Source organism: Primulina eburnea, chromosome 7, assembly GCF_022965805.1.
Source record: "Primulina eburnea isolate SZY01 chromosome 7, ASM2296580v1, whole genome shotgun sequence".
NCBI classification, from domain to species: domain Eukaryota; kingdom Viridiplantae; phylum Streptophyta; class Magnoliopsida; order Lamiales; family Gesneriaceae; genus Primulina; species Primulina eburnea.
In genome coordinates this window covers 6109622-6128561 of record NC_133107.1, presented here as the reverse complement: position 1 = coordinate 6128561, position 18940 = coordinate 6109622, and the positions used below count along the sequence as shown (strand labels likewise).

Genomic DNA, 18940 nt, shown 5'->3' with positions numbered 1-18940 from the left:
AGTGAAAGCAAAGTTTCTTGAATATATCAGCTGCCGATGCGAATGCATTATTTTGATGATCTTTGTCATTGATAATGGAGGGAGTACAAGAGTTTTCCCATCATTTATTGGTACAATTCTCAGCCTCAGAGGCACCAAACGAAACCCGATTTAACTTATTCATGTTACACGAAAATGTTTTCATTACTCGATACCGCTATCTACAAGTAAAGCTGATACCCAACTTATATTAAATATGGTTGGCCATATATAGACCAACCACATCTTTAAGTCGACCTTCAAGCTCCAATCTTGACTGATCCTATCCATTTATGCTACACTCGTGGTACTGAATTCCTACTTTCACACTCTTACTTCTTTGCCTGTTGAATATATAAACTCGTCAGTTTGTGCAAAAGTGAAGGAGATACAGACTTTTTAGTTCATGATTTCCGTTTACTGATATGAGCGATTCCCGAGTTCCAGAGTTAAAAGATGATGATATTATGACGAACATAAAACTCTATTGAGAGGATTAGTAAGGTCAGAGACAAGGGAATGCAGCAATCTGATCAAACTTGAAGCTATATAGTTTTAAGTTATGATTTGATCTAGGCTGCTATGGCTTTCACAACTCATGCATAGATAAACAGCAGAGTAGAATGTAGATCATATGACATGGAAAGAAACAGCTCTCGTGGAAGCGTCGCTTTTACTGAGGGCGAAGCAATATAATAAGATTACTCCTGCAGTGTATTGGATCTGGGCTTTTATAAATAGACAATGGTCATGTCACCATCATTTAGCTATTCAATTACTTTTACCAGAAAATAATTTCATCATTCAGAAAGTAGGAAAACTACCTGAGAATACAAGAACGTCCCAAGAACCGCGATTGCAGCTCCAAGAGCGTTTACCTGGTTGTATTGGTGTCTGGAAAATAATGATAGAGGAGACGATCACAGAAATACGTTTCATAGTGTTGCCGATACTAAACGTCAAAGGAGATATCTCATCCAATGACATGTATGACACCTGGTTGTAGAAGTGATAGAATACACTCTGGGCCGCCATCCACCTGAGTGCAATTATAAGCCACACAAAACATTAACAAAGTAGAGACTAATAGGAAACACGTCAATTTCACAAGAATGTATCAATTTCCAAATTTGTTTCCTAAACTCCAACACGCCGACTAGCCTCGAGAAATTTCAGAAATGTTGTCTCATGTGTGTTGGTCCAATAAGTTCTATTTCACTGAAATAAGTATTCTCACAGATATTCAAATATGAAATTTCATTATATACAACATCCACATGTATTGAACATCATTTGATATGACTCACACTTGCATTAAGTTATATAATAATTAAAACCATTGATCTGAATTATGTACTCACACAAAGCACGAATTTCATCTCGCCTTCTCTAGGAAAGGTATTTGCTTCGTTGGAAAAACCAAATAAATTTATTTCCACGCGTAAACCGATAAATCAGCACCGTCCGTGAATTAATTTGATGTAACAACATAAATATAATTAAAGGGAACAAAACTTGCCTATTTAAAAAAAATTACACAAAAATTTCAGTTTTTTCCCACTCTTGTGCGGAATCTTGCATTACCCACATGGAAGTGATACATGCCAACTACAAGAAATATAAAGGTAAGTAAAATGAAAGGTGTAATGTCATACCAAATGATCTGGGGTCCAACTTGAGACACAGCCTTTTGAAATCCAAGTGCCCACATCTGTGGTCCCTCCACAGCAATAGCAAATGGAGTGAGGATTAAGAGAGAAAGCATAGATAAGCAAGCATAATAGTTCATTCCGCTAACGGACTTTCCCTTCATTCCCTTCTTTGAAAATATATTACGGAAAACAAACGCCAGATTGGAGATCATGGCCCCCATGAAACCTGATTTTGACAGAAAACAACCACTTAAAGTCATGAGAAAACAACACCAAGTTTCCATTTTTTCACCCACAAAATTCATGCGTATTTTCATCAAAACCGAAAGCTTCCAAATACTCGATTACTTGAACAAGTTCAATTGACTCTGAAGAATATTGGTTTAACAGATATAGCAAGGTGGCTATCATACTTACAATTACAATTATGATTTGACGTCCAATTATTTCATTAACGTATAAAAGATTATGTTACATATAAATTAAATGGTTCTGTGGTTGTATTCAAGTCATCTTCTGCGTTTTCTTAAAGAGAAATACTTCGTTAATAAACTGAGCAATAATTTGATACAGAAATCTAATGTAGCGCAGTGAGGTGAGATCTGATGACCTAAAAATTCCATGAATTACTGGACATTCGTATCTGATACATGAACAGGTTTTGTACAAATCTTCTACGTGGAAAATTTGATAAGAGATTCGAAGATACAGCACAAACTACCTACTACAAACACCACCAAGTTGACAGCCAACTTACAGAACAAAGATAAGCGACAGAGAAAGATGAGCTAAGGTTCTGAGAATTACCAGTCATGTTAAAGTTCAGCTCTGTGAGGGCAGCAAGACCGCAACCACCGATGATTGGAACAAGGGACAGATAAACTGAGGGTGGAAATGTCTCTCCCAAGATGAATCTTGAAACCAAAACACTAAAAGCAGGTTCACCGCTCTTGATTATGTGAGTAAAAGAAACTGCCACCTTCGACATGCTCACAGTAGCAGCAACATGCCCAATTGTGTGTGCAACAGCTACCTAACACCACCAAGAACATTTAAAGCTTCGATCTTGTCGTATAATACCGCATAAAAGTAAGAACTAAAGAATCAATATCAATAATCATAAAACAGCCATGAGACTTCAATATTAACAAGAAAATGATGACCCAAAAAGGAAATTTGACCCGATGTCCCAGATCAATGAAAGAAAAACTCTAAGATTTTTACCGGAAAAAGGGTCTTCCAAAAATCAAGATCAGTCTTTGGAGCTTCCGCAATCCTCAAAGCCCAAGAAATCAGCATTATGAAAGAACCAGCGGCCAAAGACAGCGTCGAAGTTAACCACGGAAACGGATACGCATTGAGCACTTTTTTGTTATATATATTGAAGATCACATTCAAACCCCACCACGTGGCAAAGTAAATTCCGATCTTCAACCTCCTCGCTGCCTCAGACGGCGCCGCCTGCGACTCGATAATCGGCTCCGATCTGTCAGCTTCATAAGCCTTGCCCTGTGATCAAGGATCGCTCCTTTTTACAGTCAATGGAAAAAGACTCCACCTTTGATACATGGAGCGGTTTGGAGAGGGAAAGGAAGGAGTTCCGGCCAGTTTTCCACGCAGGAAGAGAAGGCAAACCCAGCGAGTTCTGGGCAATAAATTTTCTCCTGGGATGAAGAAAATCCTGGCCATGGACTGACAAAGTTGGCTGCTTCAGAGAAGAGATCATAGTTGTACCACTATCAGAAAATCAGAAAAAAAATAATTATATGTATGAAAAAAGTCTCAGGCGAAAATCTTGATGTGACTTTGACACGAACGAAGCCGACAATTTCAATAAGTTTTGTCGGTAGACAACGGGTTTATTGAAAACTTTCTTGAAGCTTCAATGGTGCCAAAAGCCAGAATAGATACAGTTGTTGACGGCTCTTCTACGCGAGAAAAAGCCTGAACAAACTATTCGAACGAGTCTGCAAGCGTTAACAAATCACTAAATATTCCAGATTCCTTAAGAACCCACAAAAGAAAAACCAACAAAAAAAGAAAGAAAATCACAGTGAATGTATGTGTAAAATATTTTAGTTTCGATTCGAGAAGAAATCGATCAGCTTTTTGGGTTTTTTGGTTGGAGAGAAGGGCAGTAGCAGATCAGCGCGTGCTTTGATCCCTTTTCGTTGTAGGTTTGGTCACAATTATAACTCGTTAAATAGTTTTATTAATCGGCGTTGGTAAGCGAGAAATTTGAGTCATTGAGTTATAATAGGAATGGTAATTAAGTTTTTACTTTAAAAAATATATGTTAAAAATATTAATATTTATCATATCCATTCGCATTTTTCTTCTTATTATATTAACATAAATGGTGCATAATAAGTTAATTACATCTGAAAATATTTATTATATTATATATTAGAAAATTCTGAATATAGACTTAAACTTACATTTTATACTATAAATTAGATAAATATAACTGATTTCTATTATATTTTTTTATTCTCTGTTATCTTAAAAAAATGGTATTAATCTAAATATATGACTCTAATATATTAACCACAATCTCTTAGGGAGTGTTTGGTTTGCTTGATTAGGTGGGTTTATTTTTTTTAAACTCATCTAATAACTCGTTTGGTTCGATTTTTATTAAACCAAGTCAATCCCTCCTATGAATGATTAGGTCATATTAAGTAGGTTAAAATAATACCTCATCACCCCTAGGATTATTTATCTCACTTTTAATACATCCTATTTTTCCAATTTTACTCTTCTCCTAAATACAAACTCAGCACCACTTCCTACCACCGAGCGCCCACCGGCCACTGCCTACCACTGCCGTTGTCAACCGCCGTCGTCAACCGCCGACCGTCGCCGCCGCTTCCGGCCGACAGCCGCCGCCGCTTCCGGCCGGCCACCGCTGCCGATTCCAGTCGGCCACCTCCGGCCGGCGCTTCCGGCCGACCGGCGGACCGCCTCCGGCCGTCGCCAGAGTAAAGAAAAAAATAAAGAAAAGGCAATTTCGTTCCTGTCATCAAAAATTCAAAATGATCTCATACTTAAAAATCATATCAAACATAGTACTAGTTTACATCATATATTACATTTATATCCTAATTATTTTTTTTATATTTTACATACTAATCATTAGTTTATCCTATCCTTCCAATCAAAGTAGCTTATAGTCTTATTGATATGCCCAATTTGTGTGTGTATATATATTTGATTAAAAAACGAAATTTGTGTAGAATAATTCAAAAACTTATTAAGAATCGAAATTTTTAATTTAATTTATAATTGTTTAAATAATTTTTTATATGAAAAAATATATACAATTGCGTAATATGTGCGGAGAAATTCCTATGATTTATTATACGACAATGTAAATAATTTGTGCTTAGTGTTTTTTTTATTTCGAGATTGTTAATTAATAATTGTGCAAACTTGTAATACCTCCTCATTTGCTTTCCCAACTTTCTCTCTACTTCTGTCCCTTCTTTGTTTTATCTCTCAATTTTCTAAATTTTCCAAGAATACCAATATTCTTCATAATTATAGAGTGTGAATTTTTTTTACCTAATCGAACATGTTCTTAGAGGCATAAAGTCTCAAGACATACGGCTACGCAAGATTCCAATTTATATATCATATTTAGATTATCAATTTTTTTAATTATATATAAATGACTCATCATGCTTTCGTATAATAAATTGAACAGTTTATCTATTTGATCAAGAGTATCGTCGGGTTATATCCACCGAGTTTTACAGACTGCTCCTCACAGCTCAACCACACAATCGCAACAGATGGTTTCTAACGCAAATTCCTTCAACAACACTTAGCACAACCCTGTTTCGTTTCCTATATCATTGTAATAGTAAAGTAGTTCAATTTGAAACTAATACATGAAAGAGGAAAAAGCCTTGGTCTTTTTATTCAGACATAACAATTTATTATTACATAGTAACCTCTTATAGAGATGGAGAACTTGTTTAGCTACTTATAGTAGCCAAAGTTAAAACACACATAAAATATAAAGAGAAAATATTACAATGTTTTGAAAGAAAATGAAGATGTTGAATTATGCTTTCATTTTCCTTTTGTCTTGTGATTTATAGAAGTCCTTTGCGGATTTGAATTCCGGACTTCAAAACTTGCTTTAATTTTTCTTTAATGCCTTCCAGCTGTGTTTGACACTATCTCTTGAATGGGTTAAGTGGGTGATTGAATGGTTCTCTATCTTTTTTTGAGTTATCTTTTTCTAGATCATTAATATAGAAACAGCTTGTTCTTCCATCTTTATCTCCTGACATAACCAGTAGATATGTGTTTGTATCATATCAGCTGATATCTCATTTTCTGCTTCTTTTAGCTGTTTGTAGAGATTTTTGAAAAATTCCAGCTGCTTTCTTATCACCTTTAATCCATCTTTTGGAAACCTTAAAATATGTATAATATATTTTTATTTGGTTCCAAACTTCGTTTAATTCTTGTGTGGTTTTCTTGTTCCCATTTACTATATATTTATAGTTGTATTTGGGTCCAAGTCTTGTTGTTTGTGGGCAAATCACATGTCTACTTGCTTTTGTCGGGGAATCTTTATCTTTTGTTTTCCTCAAGAAAAAGTGATTAGAGTCGGATGTCCATTATTTCTGTCAAGGAATCTTAAACTTTTGATGTCCTCGAGGAAAACGTGGTTGTGATCCTTCACCACTTGGTTATGTCTCTGCATGATGCTTCCAGCCTCACCTAGATCTGAAGCCCTTGCCAAATTTTGGCTCCTTTTGATATGGATACTCTGGACAGATATGTTCTGACCATCTTCCCACATGAGCTATGTTGCAGAATTTTCGATCAGTTTCTTTACTCCCCGACAGCTTGCTATTCCACAAAAGCATACAGTGACAGAACCTAATTGCGCATGTTGGGTATTTATTGATATATTCTTTGAAGTTCTGATGCAATGTCAAAACTCGACTGAAATCTCAATCTGTCAGATTGTAGGCAATTCTTGGATAAATTACTCTTCATGCACGTAGATTTTCTGAGATTGTTCCTAGTACTGGACCTTGAAGGTTACACATTCGTTTATTGCATATAGCGATATCAATGAGTGAATCTATTCCTTCTTTAAAATTAGTTGTTATCATAATCTGTATTGCTTCGATATGAATTCAAGATATGATTTGTGCTACTTATATCTTGATTTTTTGTAATTCATCCTTAATTTCTTCGGAAGGAATTAACTGTATCTTCATTCTATTCCTGTAAGTTCCATATGAATTGTCATTTTCTTACTGGAAACTTTATATATTAGATGATGCTTTCTGTTTCTCAGGCCATAATTTCCTAAGAATATTTTTACATGTTCTGCAGAGAATCTTTGATATCTCTGAAAACTAGAATATTCTCTCATTATCGTTTGAACCATGTTATGGGATATAGTTGTCTGGCTAAAAAAACCAGAAAAATCCTCAAGTTTTTTGTGTGAAAACACCTTGTCTTCATTTAGATTCGGTTCCATCATATCCTTCCTGACTTAAGAATTCCTCATCTTCGTATATACTTTAATCTGAGTCAATATCCTCGAATCAGTATACTTGAATAAGATCTTGATAATAATCTGCTTCTTCAATATCCGGAGTTAGATCGAAGTGTTTAATACCTATTTTTTTCATTTTCTAGACAGTTGGTTGAGATATGACATCTTGTTCCATGTTTCTAGCAATTACAATCCTTAAAACTTTCATTAGTTCGAGTGTGAGTTCTTCTGAAAGTTTTCTTCATAGATATTCTTCCTGTACTTCGAGATATGCTCGATGATTGAGATAATATCCTACTTCTAGATGTTCCACTTATTTGCCCGAATTTGTAAGATCTGGCCTTTTTCTAGACTAAATTGTTCTTGGTTTCCAAGAACTTCTTTCATATCTGGCATAAGACAAGTTCTAAAACTTTTCCCCTTCTACCTTTGTGTTTTACTTGCACTAATTGTTGAAAAATCATTTTCTTTACAACACAAAGGAGTATGTTTGTTAATACACCTAATCGTTTGTAATTCTTTTGTAATGCTGCCAGATAACACAATTCCACCAATTTTCCTTTGAGAGAAAACTCTTCGTGCCAATGTATCTGGATTTTCATGAACATATTCCCTTATTAGCATTTCCATCCAAAGACTTGGCATTTTAGCGAAGAAAAGTTGTATTGATATATCTTCTTCGACCCCTGAATTTCATCTATATTTAGTGAATAATATAATATGTTCATCCACTAAACATATGTCACGTAATTTAAGACAATACAAAGCTTGAGTGTATTTTTTTCTTATCTATATCTTGGTTGTTAAAATAATATGCCCCTATATAATTGTGCTTTAAAAAGAGTAGTCATTCTTCTGGATATCTCGCTAAGAAATTCTTCGGCTATGACCGATTCTTTGGTTTCTACCGAAGTCATGTCCCAAACAATTTTGACTGATATCATAAGTCTCATTTCTAAAAATTTAATATATCCTTCTCTATTGAGATCAAGTGCGCCTGCTACGATTCTCATAGCAGATTTTCAATCATCTATGAGACCTTCTCTGTTTTTGAAGTCTAATACATCTAGGTTAAGCATAACCCCATAAGATGTATATGTTCTAAAACAGATTTCTCATAGGGTGTTTGATGAAAATGAATTTGATTCTTCCTTTACCTTGTTCCCATTGGTGGTGAATCTCCACCAGTGTAAAAGTTTGGTTGGAATTCTCTCATATTTGTATTCTGATATCCCACATTTTCTCTTGGTGGTTCCTGCGAAGATAACTAGGTTATGGTGGGTTGTTCACCCCAGTTGTGTTTATCTTTAGATCTACAATATTGAGATTTACAAAAGATTCTGCAAGGTCTTGGAGATCTTCTAGACCAATCATTTTTAAAGTTGTAATCAAATTAATTTTTTTTCTTAAATTGTTTTGATTAGATTGATCATTTTTTCTTCTTTAGTTAAAGGTTTTGACATCACTTTGGTCTTCCTCTTTGATGTAATAAGTAGTTCAGTACCAAATGATGGTAGTAACCTTATTCTGAAGTCGTTCTACTAGAACTTGATTATTGTTCTAGATATTGAATTCTTACTACAATATTCTTTAATATTCAAGAATTTCTTCATGGTTTTCAAGGATTTTATCCACACTTTGTGGTATATAATACATCATATTGTCATAATTCTGTGATAATCTTTTGAATTTCTCTAAGATCTCCGGAAAAGTTTAGAGGAATCCGGTACTATTTATAGGAACGTGTTATTAAGAGTCATAAGGGTTACCTTAAGATTCTGATAAGTTCCCCTGTTTTCTTGATATCTAACCTTGGTTAGATCTTCTGTTTCAAATATTCTAGAATTCTGGGATAAATCATGCAAATAATTAATCTCGAACCTTGGTTCAGGATTCATGTTATTTTGAGAAAAATTCTCCTCATCAAATATTTAATTAATCAATAATAATAAATTTGTGTGTTTGAAATAATTTTATTTAGGCTCTGATACTATTTTTGGCCCAGTAAAATCAATCATTTAATTTAACACATCTAATGTTATTTTTTTCATTTGTATTATATTAGGGAGTTTAAAAAAAGTTTTTTAGATCTAAGAAATTAGAATAAAGTTGAATTTAGATTTAGAGATTTATTGAAAATTTACTCTTAATAATTTGATTTACTTGTAAAAAAATGTTAATTCATATAATAAAATATATATTGGTCAATGTATCATTACATTTTAATCATGATAGGTATTTTATATTTGGTATCTCCAATCTACTAGAACATCCGATCTCATTAAAAAAAATATATTTTAATATATAATAAATGTTTGTGATTTATTTAAAAATAAAAAAGATTCAGTGGGATTTTGACATGAATAATGATAAATATATTTATAACAATTATATAATGATATTTTGTTATTATTTTATGGTATATTGATAAATAAAATTTTTATATTGAATTTTATATATTGTAAAAAATTTGTACCTATAACATTACTTTTTTTATACACTTATCCTTCTGGAAAATATTGCAAATAAGGTTTGAATTTGACAAATAAATCCTGATTTAGCTTGAACTAATTGAAATTGCGTGAAAATGGTGGGGTTTCTAGTGCATTTGAATTTGAAAATTTTAAAAAGATAAATAGATTTTACCATTGGAATTATACCACGTATTCTATAGAATCACAACAGATATATGGGTTGACGCGGTTCATAAATACATTAAATTTAATATTTTTAACATAACAAGTAATATTTTTTCAAATCGAATATATATGTCACAAAATTGACTGTCTTTATTAATTTTATATTAAAATCTTCTTTGAGTAGGGTCTTTTATGAGACGGTCTTACGAATTTTTATCTGTGAGACGGGTCAACCCTACTGATATTCACAATAAAAAGTAATACTCTTAGAATAGAAAATAATACTTTTTCATAGATGACTAAAATAAGAGATCCGTCTCATAAAATATGATCCTGTAATATCATTCTCACATAAATTTTTACCTATCTTCTTTTCCATTCCTCAAACAAAGTAGTTGAAAGAACATTTTTTTTATAGAAGACCACCGAAATAGACTTTATTTTAAGATCTGAATATTCAAATTCCATTTTAATCGAGAAGTTTGTCGAATTAAGACTATGAAAAATAAATATGAGATTTGAACGAAATTAAATGTTCAAGTAAACTTGGCAACTAATATGAATTTAATATATATTTATAAGCAATTTAATATATATTTCCTACTTTGGAGAGAGATTATGGCAAATCATAAAACAAAAGATATCGCCTATGCATTTATTAAAATATGAAAAATAGTGAGAAATATATGACATTATTAATCAAAATCTATATTTATTTAAGAGTATTGCTACATGTACAATCAAATATGTACATTAATTTTTACGCCACAATAAATTCATTACAAAAATTTCATTTATCAAAATTTTATGTTAAATTCAATATAAAATATCACGAAATAATAACAAAATCTTACTATATAATAACAAAATTTTATTATATATTTGTTGTAAATATCGTTGTATAATATTTTAATTGAATGTTTAACATTATTTTTTATTTAATTTCCTAAGAATCGAATCACGAGTCTCGTGCACCATGCTGTTGAAGTAAGAGTTTAACTTAATAAATTGTGGAATATTCTTGACTTGATTTTTGGATATGCCTTTCAAAATAATTTTGAGGAGCTTTTTACATATAATGATATATTTAATGTGCATAGATGGGGAAAGAATCAAATATAATTTTTTAAAATTTAAATCTTATCTATTAGATTTATGTTTGGGGACTTTTGTATAGAATACAGATACGAATTTTTCTCTTCGTATCGAATCGAATTGTCATTTGACATTGTATCTATGAGCAAATCATTTTTACATATTTTATGTCTGATTAGTCAAACATGTCCTCTCCCACTAGCTTGTGCATAATTCTTTGAGAAATATGTCATAACTTAGCATGTCGTAAATGTACTTGGTTCAGACTATCTTGTTTTTTGTTGTTTGTCATTGTTGCACGTGGACATTGATACAACTTAGATATACGTACAACTATCTCGAGTCGTCGTTGTATTTACCACGAAACTATCATTGAGCCAAAGGCCTTGGCCTCTTTTTAAAAATTTTTTAGAGTAATATAAGTATATTTTCTCTAAGAACCTCTATTGTAAATACCAGCTAGATCATGTGATGATTAAACATGGTTGGAAGCGAGTAAATTAATATTTGTTGAGATTTTGTTTGGATATAATTTTATATTTGATTTGAAGATATATTTTAAGTTTTTGATTCTAAATTATTGAAGAGCGTGTTTGAAATCTATAATAATCATAATTATTTATGTAAAAGTCCAAATTGATAGAGTAATAAATTCGAAATTAACTAATCGGTACATTTTTTATTAATGGAATTTGAGTTGGTCCAAAAGTACAGTATTTAAATTGTTACTAATCTTTATGACCCATAGTTTGGTACTTATGATAAGATAGCCTATGTGATAATAATATAAAGCTAAGTTAGTGATAAATAAAATTAAGATCTTATATTTTGTTTGATATGATTTTTAATTGATTAATTTATATATTAGATTTAAAGACAAAATTACTAATATATTTTTTATAATTTCATATTATTATTATTATTTAATTATAGTTAAGAAATTCTATTTAAATATAAATTTATATAATAAATTAAGAATATTTAATTTAATTAATAAAATTTTATAATATATTTGATAATAATTTTATATTATAAGTTTTAAAAACTCTAATACACAAATTTATTGAATAATATTTAAACACACAAATTTATCGAATTCAGATAATTTATATGCAAATACAATAAAGGAAAAACAAACTAAATCATCAATAATTTGGAAAATCGGAACCGAATCCAGATCCCGATCCTCCAAAATCACTAAAATATTATCACATTTATTAAAAATATAATATTAAATATATTCAATATAAAATGTAATTATAATGATATCACTAAATATAAAAAAATATATATTTAATAACTTATAAAAAAATGAAATAAATAAGAATATTCTGAGAATATTCTTTTTTAGAGTAAGATTTGAAGTATATGGGTTGGAGATGAATATTGTATTTTGTGTAGAAACTGCACTATTTTAGAATAGAGTTGTTTTAAAATAGAGTTTTGGGTTGGAGATGACCTTAAAATCTGTTACTAAATTTTTTTAGACTATAAGTATTATATTGTTTAGACTATAAATATCTAATACAGTTGTTCGTATTATTGACGAGACTTGAACATATTCGAGATATGCTCATTTGGACAAAAACGTCTAAGGAAAAAAACAACTAAATTTACCTAACTAAATTAAAAAAAACTACAGCAATCAGCTTTATACATGATATCAAACACATAATCTAACTCTATGACAAGCTCATCAATATTAATTTGTATAAGTCCATGTAATCTTATTTATCAGTGACAAACCTAATATTCAAAAAAAAAGTAAACTCTTACAAAAAAAAAAATCATGGATGACCCAATAATAGATCCGTCTCAAATACTAGACCGTTCATACAATTAAATCTGTTCAATAAATATATTAACGTTATTTTTTTTTTAAACAAATATTAAAGGCGTTTAAATTACTTATAGAATGTATCTGAACTGAACTTCAAGGAAGTTAAAAGAACGAAGAATTATGAACTCCAAGCAAGGTTAATTTAATCTCAATCTATTAGAATTCATTAAATAATTTATTTTTTATTCGATTTGACAAACATTTGATTCAATATTCTGAATTAAAATTTAAATAAATTTACACAATATATTTACCTATAGAAAAATTAATATTTTTGACATGAAAATTAATATCGTCACTCAAATGAATATATATTACAAAATATAATTTTGACATAAAATATTATATTTTTAACTCAAATCATCACATGTAAGTAATATTTTATAATAATAAATATATATTAAATGACATTTTTTTAACATAATTGAAAATAAAAATATTTTTATAATTTAGATATAAAAAATAATAAAGGGATCCGATATTTAAAAAAAAAATTATAATAGGATATTTAACATCTATATATATATATATATATATATATATATATATATATAAAAGTAAAATGGTTGCTAAATTTAATAAGTTCCTGCTTAAATAACATTCTAAAAATGGAAATAAGCAAAAAATATGATAATATATATTATAATAAATGTCTAAATATGTTTAATTCATTATTAAAATTGTATATTAATGTATGTGCGTATAATTGTTTGAAAATTGAATCTCTTCTAGGAATTACAAACAAAATTAAATTACATTTCAAATTTCAAACCAGAAATTAATTTCATTCTGAGAATTATAAACCAAATTCAAATTGTTATTCAAAATTTAAATATGAATTCTGAAATTTGAAACATGTTTCAAAAATTGTGCTCAATTGAAATCATTTTATTAATTTAAAATTAATGACACATATATATAAACGTAAGGTTATTATAATTAAAAAATTTCATCTATATTTTAGATGAACTAATTTTTTATTTGATTTTATTTTAGTGATCTAATATATTTATTTCAGTGATAGTATAAAATCATTTTTCTTTTCAATATATCAACTTTAATCTTAGACAAAAAATTCCCAAATTATTATAGATGATGATTAAAAAATAATCGTATAACAATTTATTATAAACTACCATTTTTATTATTTTTTTATTCATGCAAAATAATATAAACAAAAAAAAATTGTTAATTAACATATTTAGAATTAAAATATATGTATGGAATTTGACATGTTCAACATGCAAATTTTGTTAGATAAATTAGTTCAAAGCCAAAATTGATTATGAAGTTGTATAACAGGCTATTGTTAATAATCCCTGTTAAATAAATTAATATTAAATAAAAATTATTGTTTTTTTTAATACTTTAATACATTTATCTTGTGAATTATCGTTATAAATGTTTCTTTTAGAATTAGTTTCATTTAATCAAGATGCTAATTCCAGCATCAATATCTACGTTAAGTGATATTATAGATGGTATTTCTTTTAATTAAATAAAGTACTTGATCTCCAACATAGATCATTTTTTTAGATAATGCAATGACACTAGATTGATCGTGACAAGGCTCGGAAACCATGTTTTTGAAGGAAAATTCGTAATTCAGGTCATACAGTACTTATTCCAAGAATGTCATTGACGCCTTTTGATCTAATGCTTCCTTTTAAATTTCAACGAAGACAGTATTCTTTTATCGAATCATATGCAATAACAATCAACAAAAGTCTGGGACAATCATTGTCTCATGTAACACTTTTTTCGAATAACCTTGTTTTTAGTCATGGTCAGTTGTTCGTTGCTGTATCCAGAGTTACGAATCCTAAGGGTCTAAAAATTCTGGTATATGATAGTGATAGCCACCCGAAAAATTCAACGTCAACTGTTGTATTTAAGGAAGTTTTTCAAAATTTATAATTTGTTTTCTAATTGTATGATCTATAATCCATTTAGTTTATTTGTATTTTGATTTAAATTATTTATTGAAATTACAATTATGTTAAAATTTTATATCATGTTTATAATTTTATTTTGTTATCGTTATTGTTTTCTACGTAATACATAAATGTGAATATAATATAATTGATATACACATTATGTCATTCGTTGTCTAATATATATGTGATATTAATTTTCAGCCGAAATACAAAAATAACTCTTTTATTCACTATTTTATTTTGAAGATGTATATGTATATGAAACTAATAAACATCTCAATTTGATAAAAAATCCAGTTATAAAAAAAATAAACAAATTATCGTACATATCAGTACACTTTGACCTGACTCGGAACCCTCAAAACAGAAAGGAAAATGGCGTGCAATTCCGGCTACTGCAAATCAGGTTGTTATGGTGTCGGCGACGAAGACAAACGGCCGGAGACACTAAACGATGAACCATCAAATAGAGCCCCGCCAGGTGACGGCGATTCTGAACCATCCACCGACTGCAACGCCCGTTGCGTCAAATGCAAGGTTAATGAAACCATCTCGCCTTCGTACCCATCCATCGCCGGTGGTGGAGACGTTGGGAGATTCTGTATCGATTGCTTTCGAGTAAACTTGTTCGGGAAGTTTCGGTTTGCAGTCACATCGAATGCTATGATTTTGCCATCCGATAATCTTCTAGTCGCATTTTCTGGTGGCGCCTCCTCTAGGTATTTATTTATTTGCATATTCGTGTGTTAAGCATAGGTTCAAGTTTGTGAAACTTAGCATGTGTTTAATTCGTCGAGCTTGAATTTATTTAAGATTTTGTCAAGAATTCGGTTTGATAAATTATCAAAGGATGGAATGTTCAATGAAGAACCCATCATTCGGTTCATCTCACTTTTCGATTTGTCAAACCCGTTTCCATTTTTTAAAATAAGAATTCAGGCCAAGTTTGAGCACATTGAACACCTTGTTATTTGTGGTGATGCGCATAACTCTGATTCTATAAAAAATAATGGTGTAGGTTTCTTGGAATTTTATTTAGAAAGAAGGTGTCTTGGAATTTTGATGCATATGTACGTGTGTATATATAATATTTTTAGGTGTGGTACCCAGAATTTAGATGAGGATGGCGCCTGTGAGGAAACTTATATTTTAAAAAATTTATAAGTTAGAAATTTTTTTTTTAACTTTTTTTGTTGATTTACTGCGGTACTGCCTACTTGCCACCTGTCAGGTTAAACTGTCTTCTGAGCAACTCCAAAATATGGAGATGATCTTGGAGTGTGTCATGTGTTTGTATTTTTTCGGATTTGGATGGGGTTGTGGCATATGTGTTACAAACATAAAATTTCTTAGCTTCCAGGTGCTTTAGATGAAGTGTCTAAATTGACCAGGGTTCTGATTCTAATGATAGTGTCCATTTATCTTCAGGGTGGCTCTTGAATTTGTTCACAAAATGCAACAAAAAGCACAGAAGAATTTTGATGCAAGTAGAGATAGATCATTACCAGTTTTTGGGGTTGGGGTCGCTTTTATAGATGAAAGAGCCTCTTTTGCTTTCCCTTCAAATGATTTTGACAGAGCAATTAATGAGATGAGCCTTATTGTGTCAAGCTTAGCTCCACCGGCAAAACTGTTTCATGTTGTTCCAACAGAAATTTTATTTTCACCTAACTGTGCTGCTGGGAGAGCCAAGTTGACAGAGATAATTACTGCCATCGATGATGTCACTGGGAAAGCAGATTTTTTGGAGTATCTGCGCATGCTGTCTTTGCAAAAGGTTTGGCCCTTTATTGAGTGCATAATTTAGCATCCAGTAATGTGATGGGTACTGAGATTACAGTGTGCTGTATTCTCTATGCAGATTGCCATGGAGAATGGATACACCAAACTTGTGCTAGGAACGTGCACATCAAGGATAGCATGTCATGTCCTTGAAGCAACCGTCAAGGCATGTCCCTAACTGGCCCCTTAAAATATATATATATATATATATATATATATATATATATATATATATATATATATATATAACTGTAATGAAGTAACATTTAAAAATATAATAAACTGATTTATTTGAAATAGGTATCCTCTTGTTGAATGTTCAGTGTACAGTAAGAAGGGAAATCTTGGAACATTTGAAGCTGCTAGAATGGAAAACATTTAAAAATGTTAAAATTTTCTTATTGTCAGGGTCAGGGTTTCTCCTTAGCTGCAGACATCCAGTATGCTGATGCAAGATGGGAAATACCGGTGGTGCTTCCCCTACGCGACTGTCATTCTGAAGAGCTGAATATGATATGCAGCTTGGACTGGTATGTTGCATACATGGCGAGGAGATTTTCACCGTGTGAATGCATTTTGTTTCCTTCTTATCGATAATGAAGTAACTGGATCGCAATGGTATTGCTCCTTTCGTCAGGACAGTTTAAAGACCGTGGAAGCATCGAGGCAACCTCGTTCTGGTATCAATGGATTGATATCTGCATTTGTCAAATTACTACAGGTAGGTATCAAGTTGATCCTGGCTTTTCTAGGATCTAGCAGCAGCCTTTTCCTACTAGAGTTAGGGGTAATAATAATGACAATACTTATTTATATATATATATTTTTCGAGAAACAATACTGAAGACTCAAATTTATATTGAAGTTATTAAATAGTAACTAATTTGTGGATAGATTTGATACGATCCACTGCCCTATAGACTCGTCACTTTGGATTATCTTGTGGAAAATAAGCAAACATTTGGATTTTTTTACTTGATTATGGTAGGTTCTTTTTTTCCCCAAATAATATATATTCTTTTGAGGTTGGAATATACTTTACCTTCCGATTTCATGTCATAGCGTCAGGTGACATGGTTCATTTCAGTTCAATGTGCCTGCTTTAAATATGTAATTGGTTTCAGATCTTTGTCTTCACTTTTCTCATGTATTTATCAGGAGGAAAATCCTTCGCGAGAAAGCACAATTGTACGGACGGCAGGGAAGCTTACACCTTTCTGTTTTAATTACGGTTCCAGAAGTGGATGACCACAAGGTTCAATTGGCTTCTCAGAGGAGGCATAAAAAATACAACCTAAAGCTTAATGAATCCCTTCCACCAGAGTCTTTCTGCATAATTTGCCGCAGCCCACTTATGAACTCTGATGTTACAGCTTTGAACGGTTTTGTAGATGCGGGACCAATAACAGAAATTCTATTGAGCGCATGCTCAAGTTGCCAGTATCAGATCCTTCCGAAGGATCCCTCATCTTTGGAGTATTTTCATTCGCTCCTGCCGCAGTCAATGACTTCCCTGGTCAAGAATAATTATGATAACAAGAAATGCTTGAGGTGACATTTCATACCTGGCTTTGGTTGCATACTTTAATTCTGTTAGAAAATCTAAAATTTTCTCTTGACTAAGTTTATAATTACTTTGAGAAAAGAAAACTTGACTCATAAGATCAGGCTTGTGTGTTTGTTTTTTCTCCCCAGGGAACAGATTCAAGATTTTTTGTTGTCAGATTGAGATGAAGGGGCCTGAACTTAGTTGTTTATTAGAAATGTATCATTTGATGTGCCAGTTTCCCGATTATATGAAATCTTTTGTTAGTTCTTGGAAAAGCCTGCAAATTTATTTTTGTGATTTACTTCAAATATTAATTTTCTTTTAAATTAATGATTGTTTTTTGTATTATTAGTAAGAGTATCAGAACTAACTGCATTAGGAGAAGGTTTCTGTTCTTCCGCAACCAAACCAAAATCTTCGGTTCGATTTTGTTCATCTACTTTGACCATTCGATGAACAACCCATAATAAATGATATAATAATATTAAAATAAGAGGAATATTTACATTCCAAAAAATATAAATAACACGTCATCTTGCTTGTCTATTTAAATAATTACCAGCATTGCCTTTTTATGTTTACTTGAAGTTTTCAAAAATATAAATAATACTTTAGATATTAGTTTAAAATTAAATATATTTTCAAAATAAATATTTTGCACCGTATGATTATAAAATATATTAAATTATCGATATGATCAAAAAAATCACGGTAATTATACATGCAAAATATTTATACGCTGATGGTGGGAGAAATATGCACGGTGGGAGAAATATGCACGGTGCAATGCATGCATGCATTCAAGTGTTCCTCACGAATTCCGTGCAAAGCTATCCTCGGCGATAGGGGTGACTTTAAGAGACGATCTTTTTGTCAGTAAAGAACGACAACGAGAAGG

General features: G+C 31.1%; 2 protein-coding genes across 2 annotated transcripts; one reads left to right on the top strand and one right to left on the bottom strand.

Moving 5' to 3' along the window:
- Positions 1–818: 818 nt before the first annotated feature.
- LOC140837461 (glucose-6-phosphate/phosphate translocator 1, chloroplastic-like) lies at positions 819–3863 on the bottom strand. Its single transcript, XM_073203623.1, is given in 6 exon segments — positions 819–896; positions 898–1057; positions 1674–1896; positions 2478–2703; positions 2895–3177; positions 3179–3863. Coding segments are annotated over 6 exon segments (1188 nt in total). The 5' UTR covers positions 3397–3863.
- Positions 3864–15048: 11185 nt separating this feature from the next.
- On the top strand, positions 15049–18252 carry LOC140836960 (cytoplasmic tRNA 2-thiolation protein 2). The gene is given in 8 exon segments (XM_073202873.1): positions 15049–15430; positions 16140–16488; positions 16573–16659; positions 16902–17023; positions 17136–17214; positions 17652–17720; positions 17722–18044; positions 18189–18252. Coding segments are annotated over 8 exon segments (1422 nt in total). The 5' UTR covers positions 15049–15086; the 3' UTR covers positions 18238–18252.
- The last annotated feature ends 688 nt before the right edge of the window (positions 18253–18940 follow it).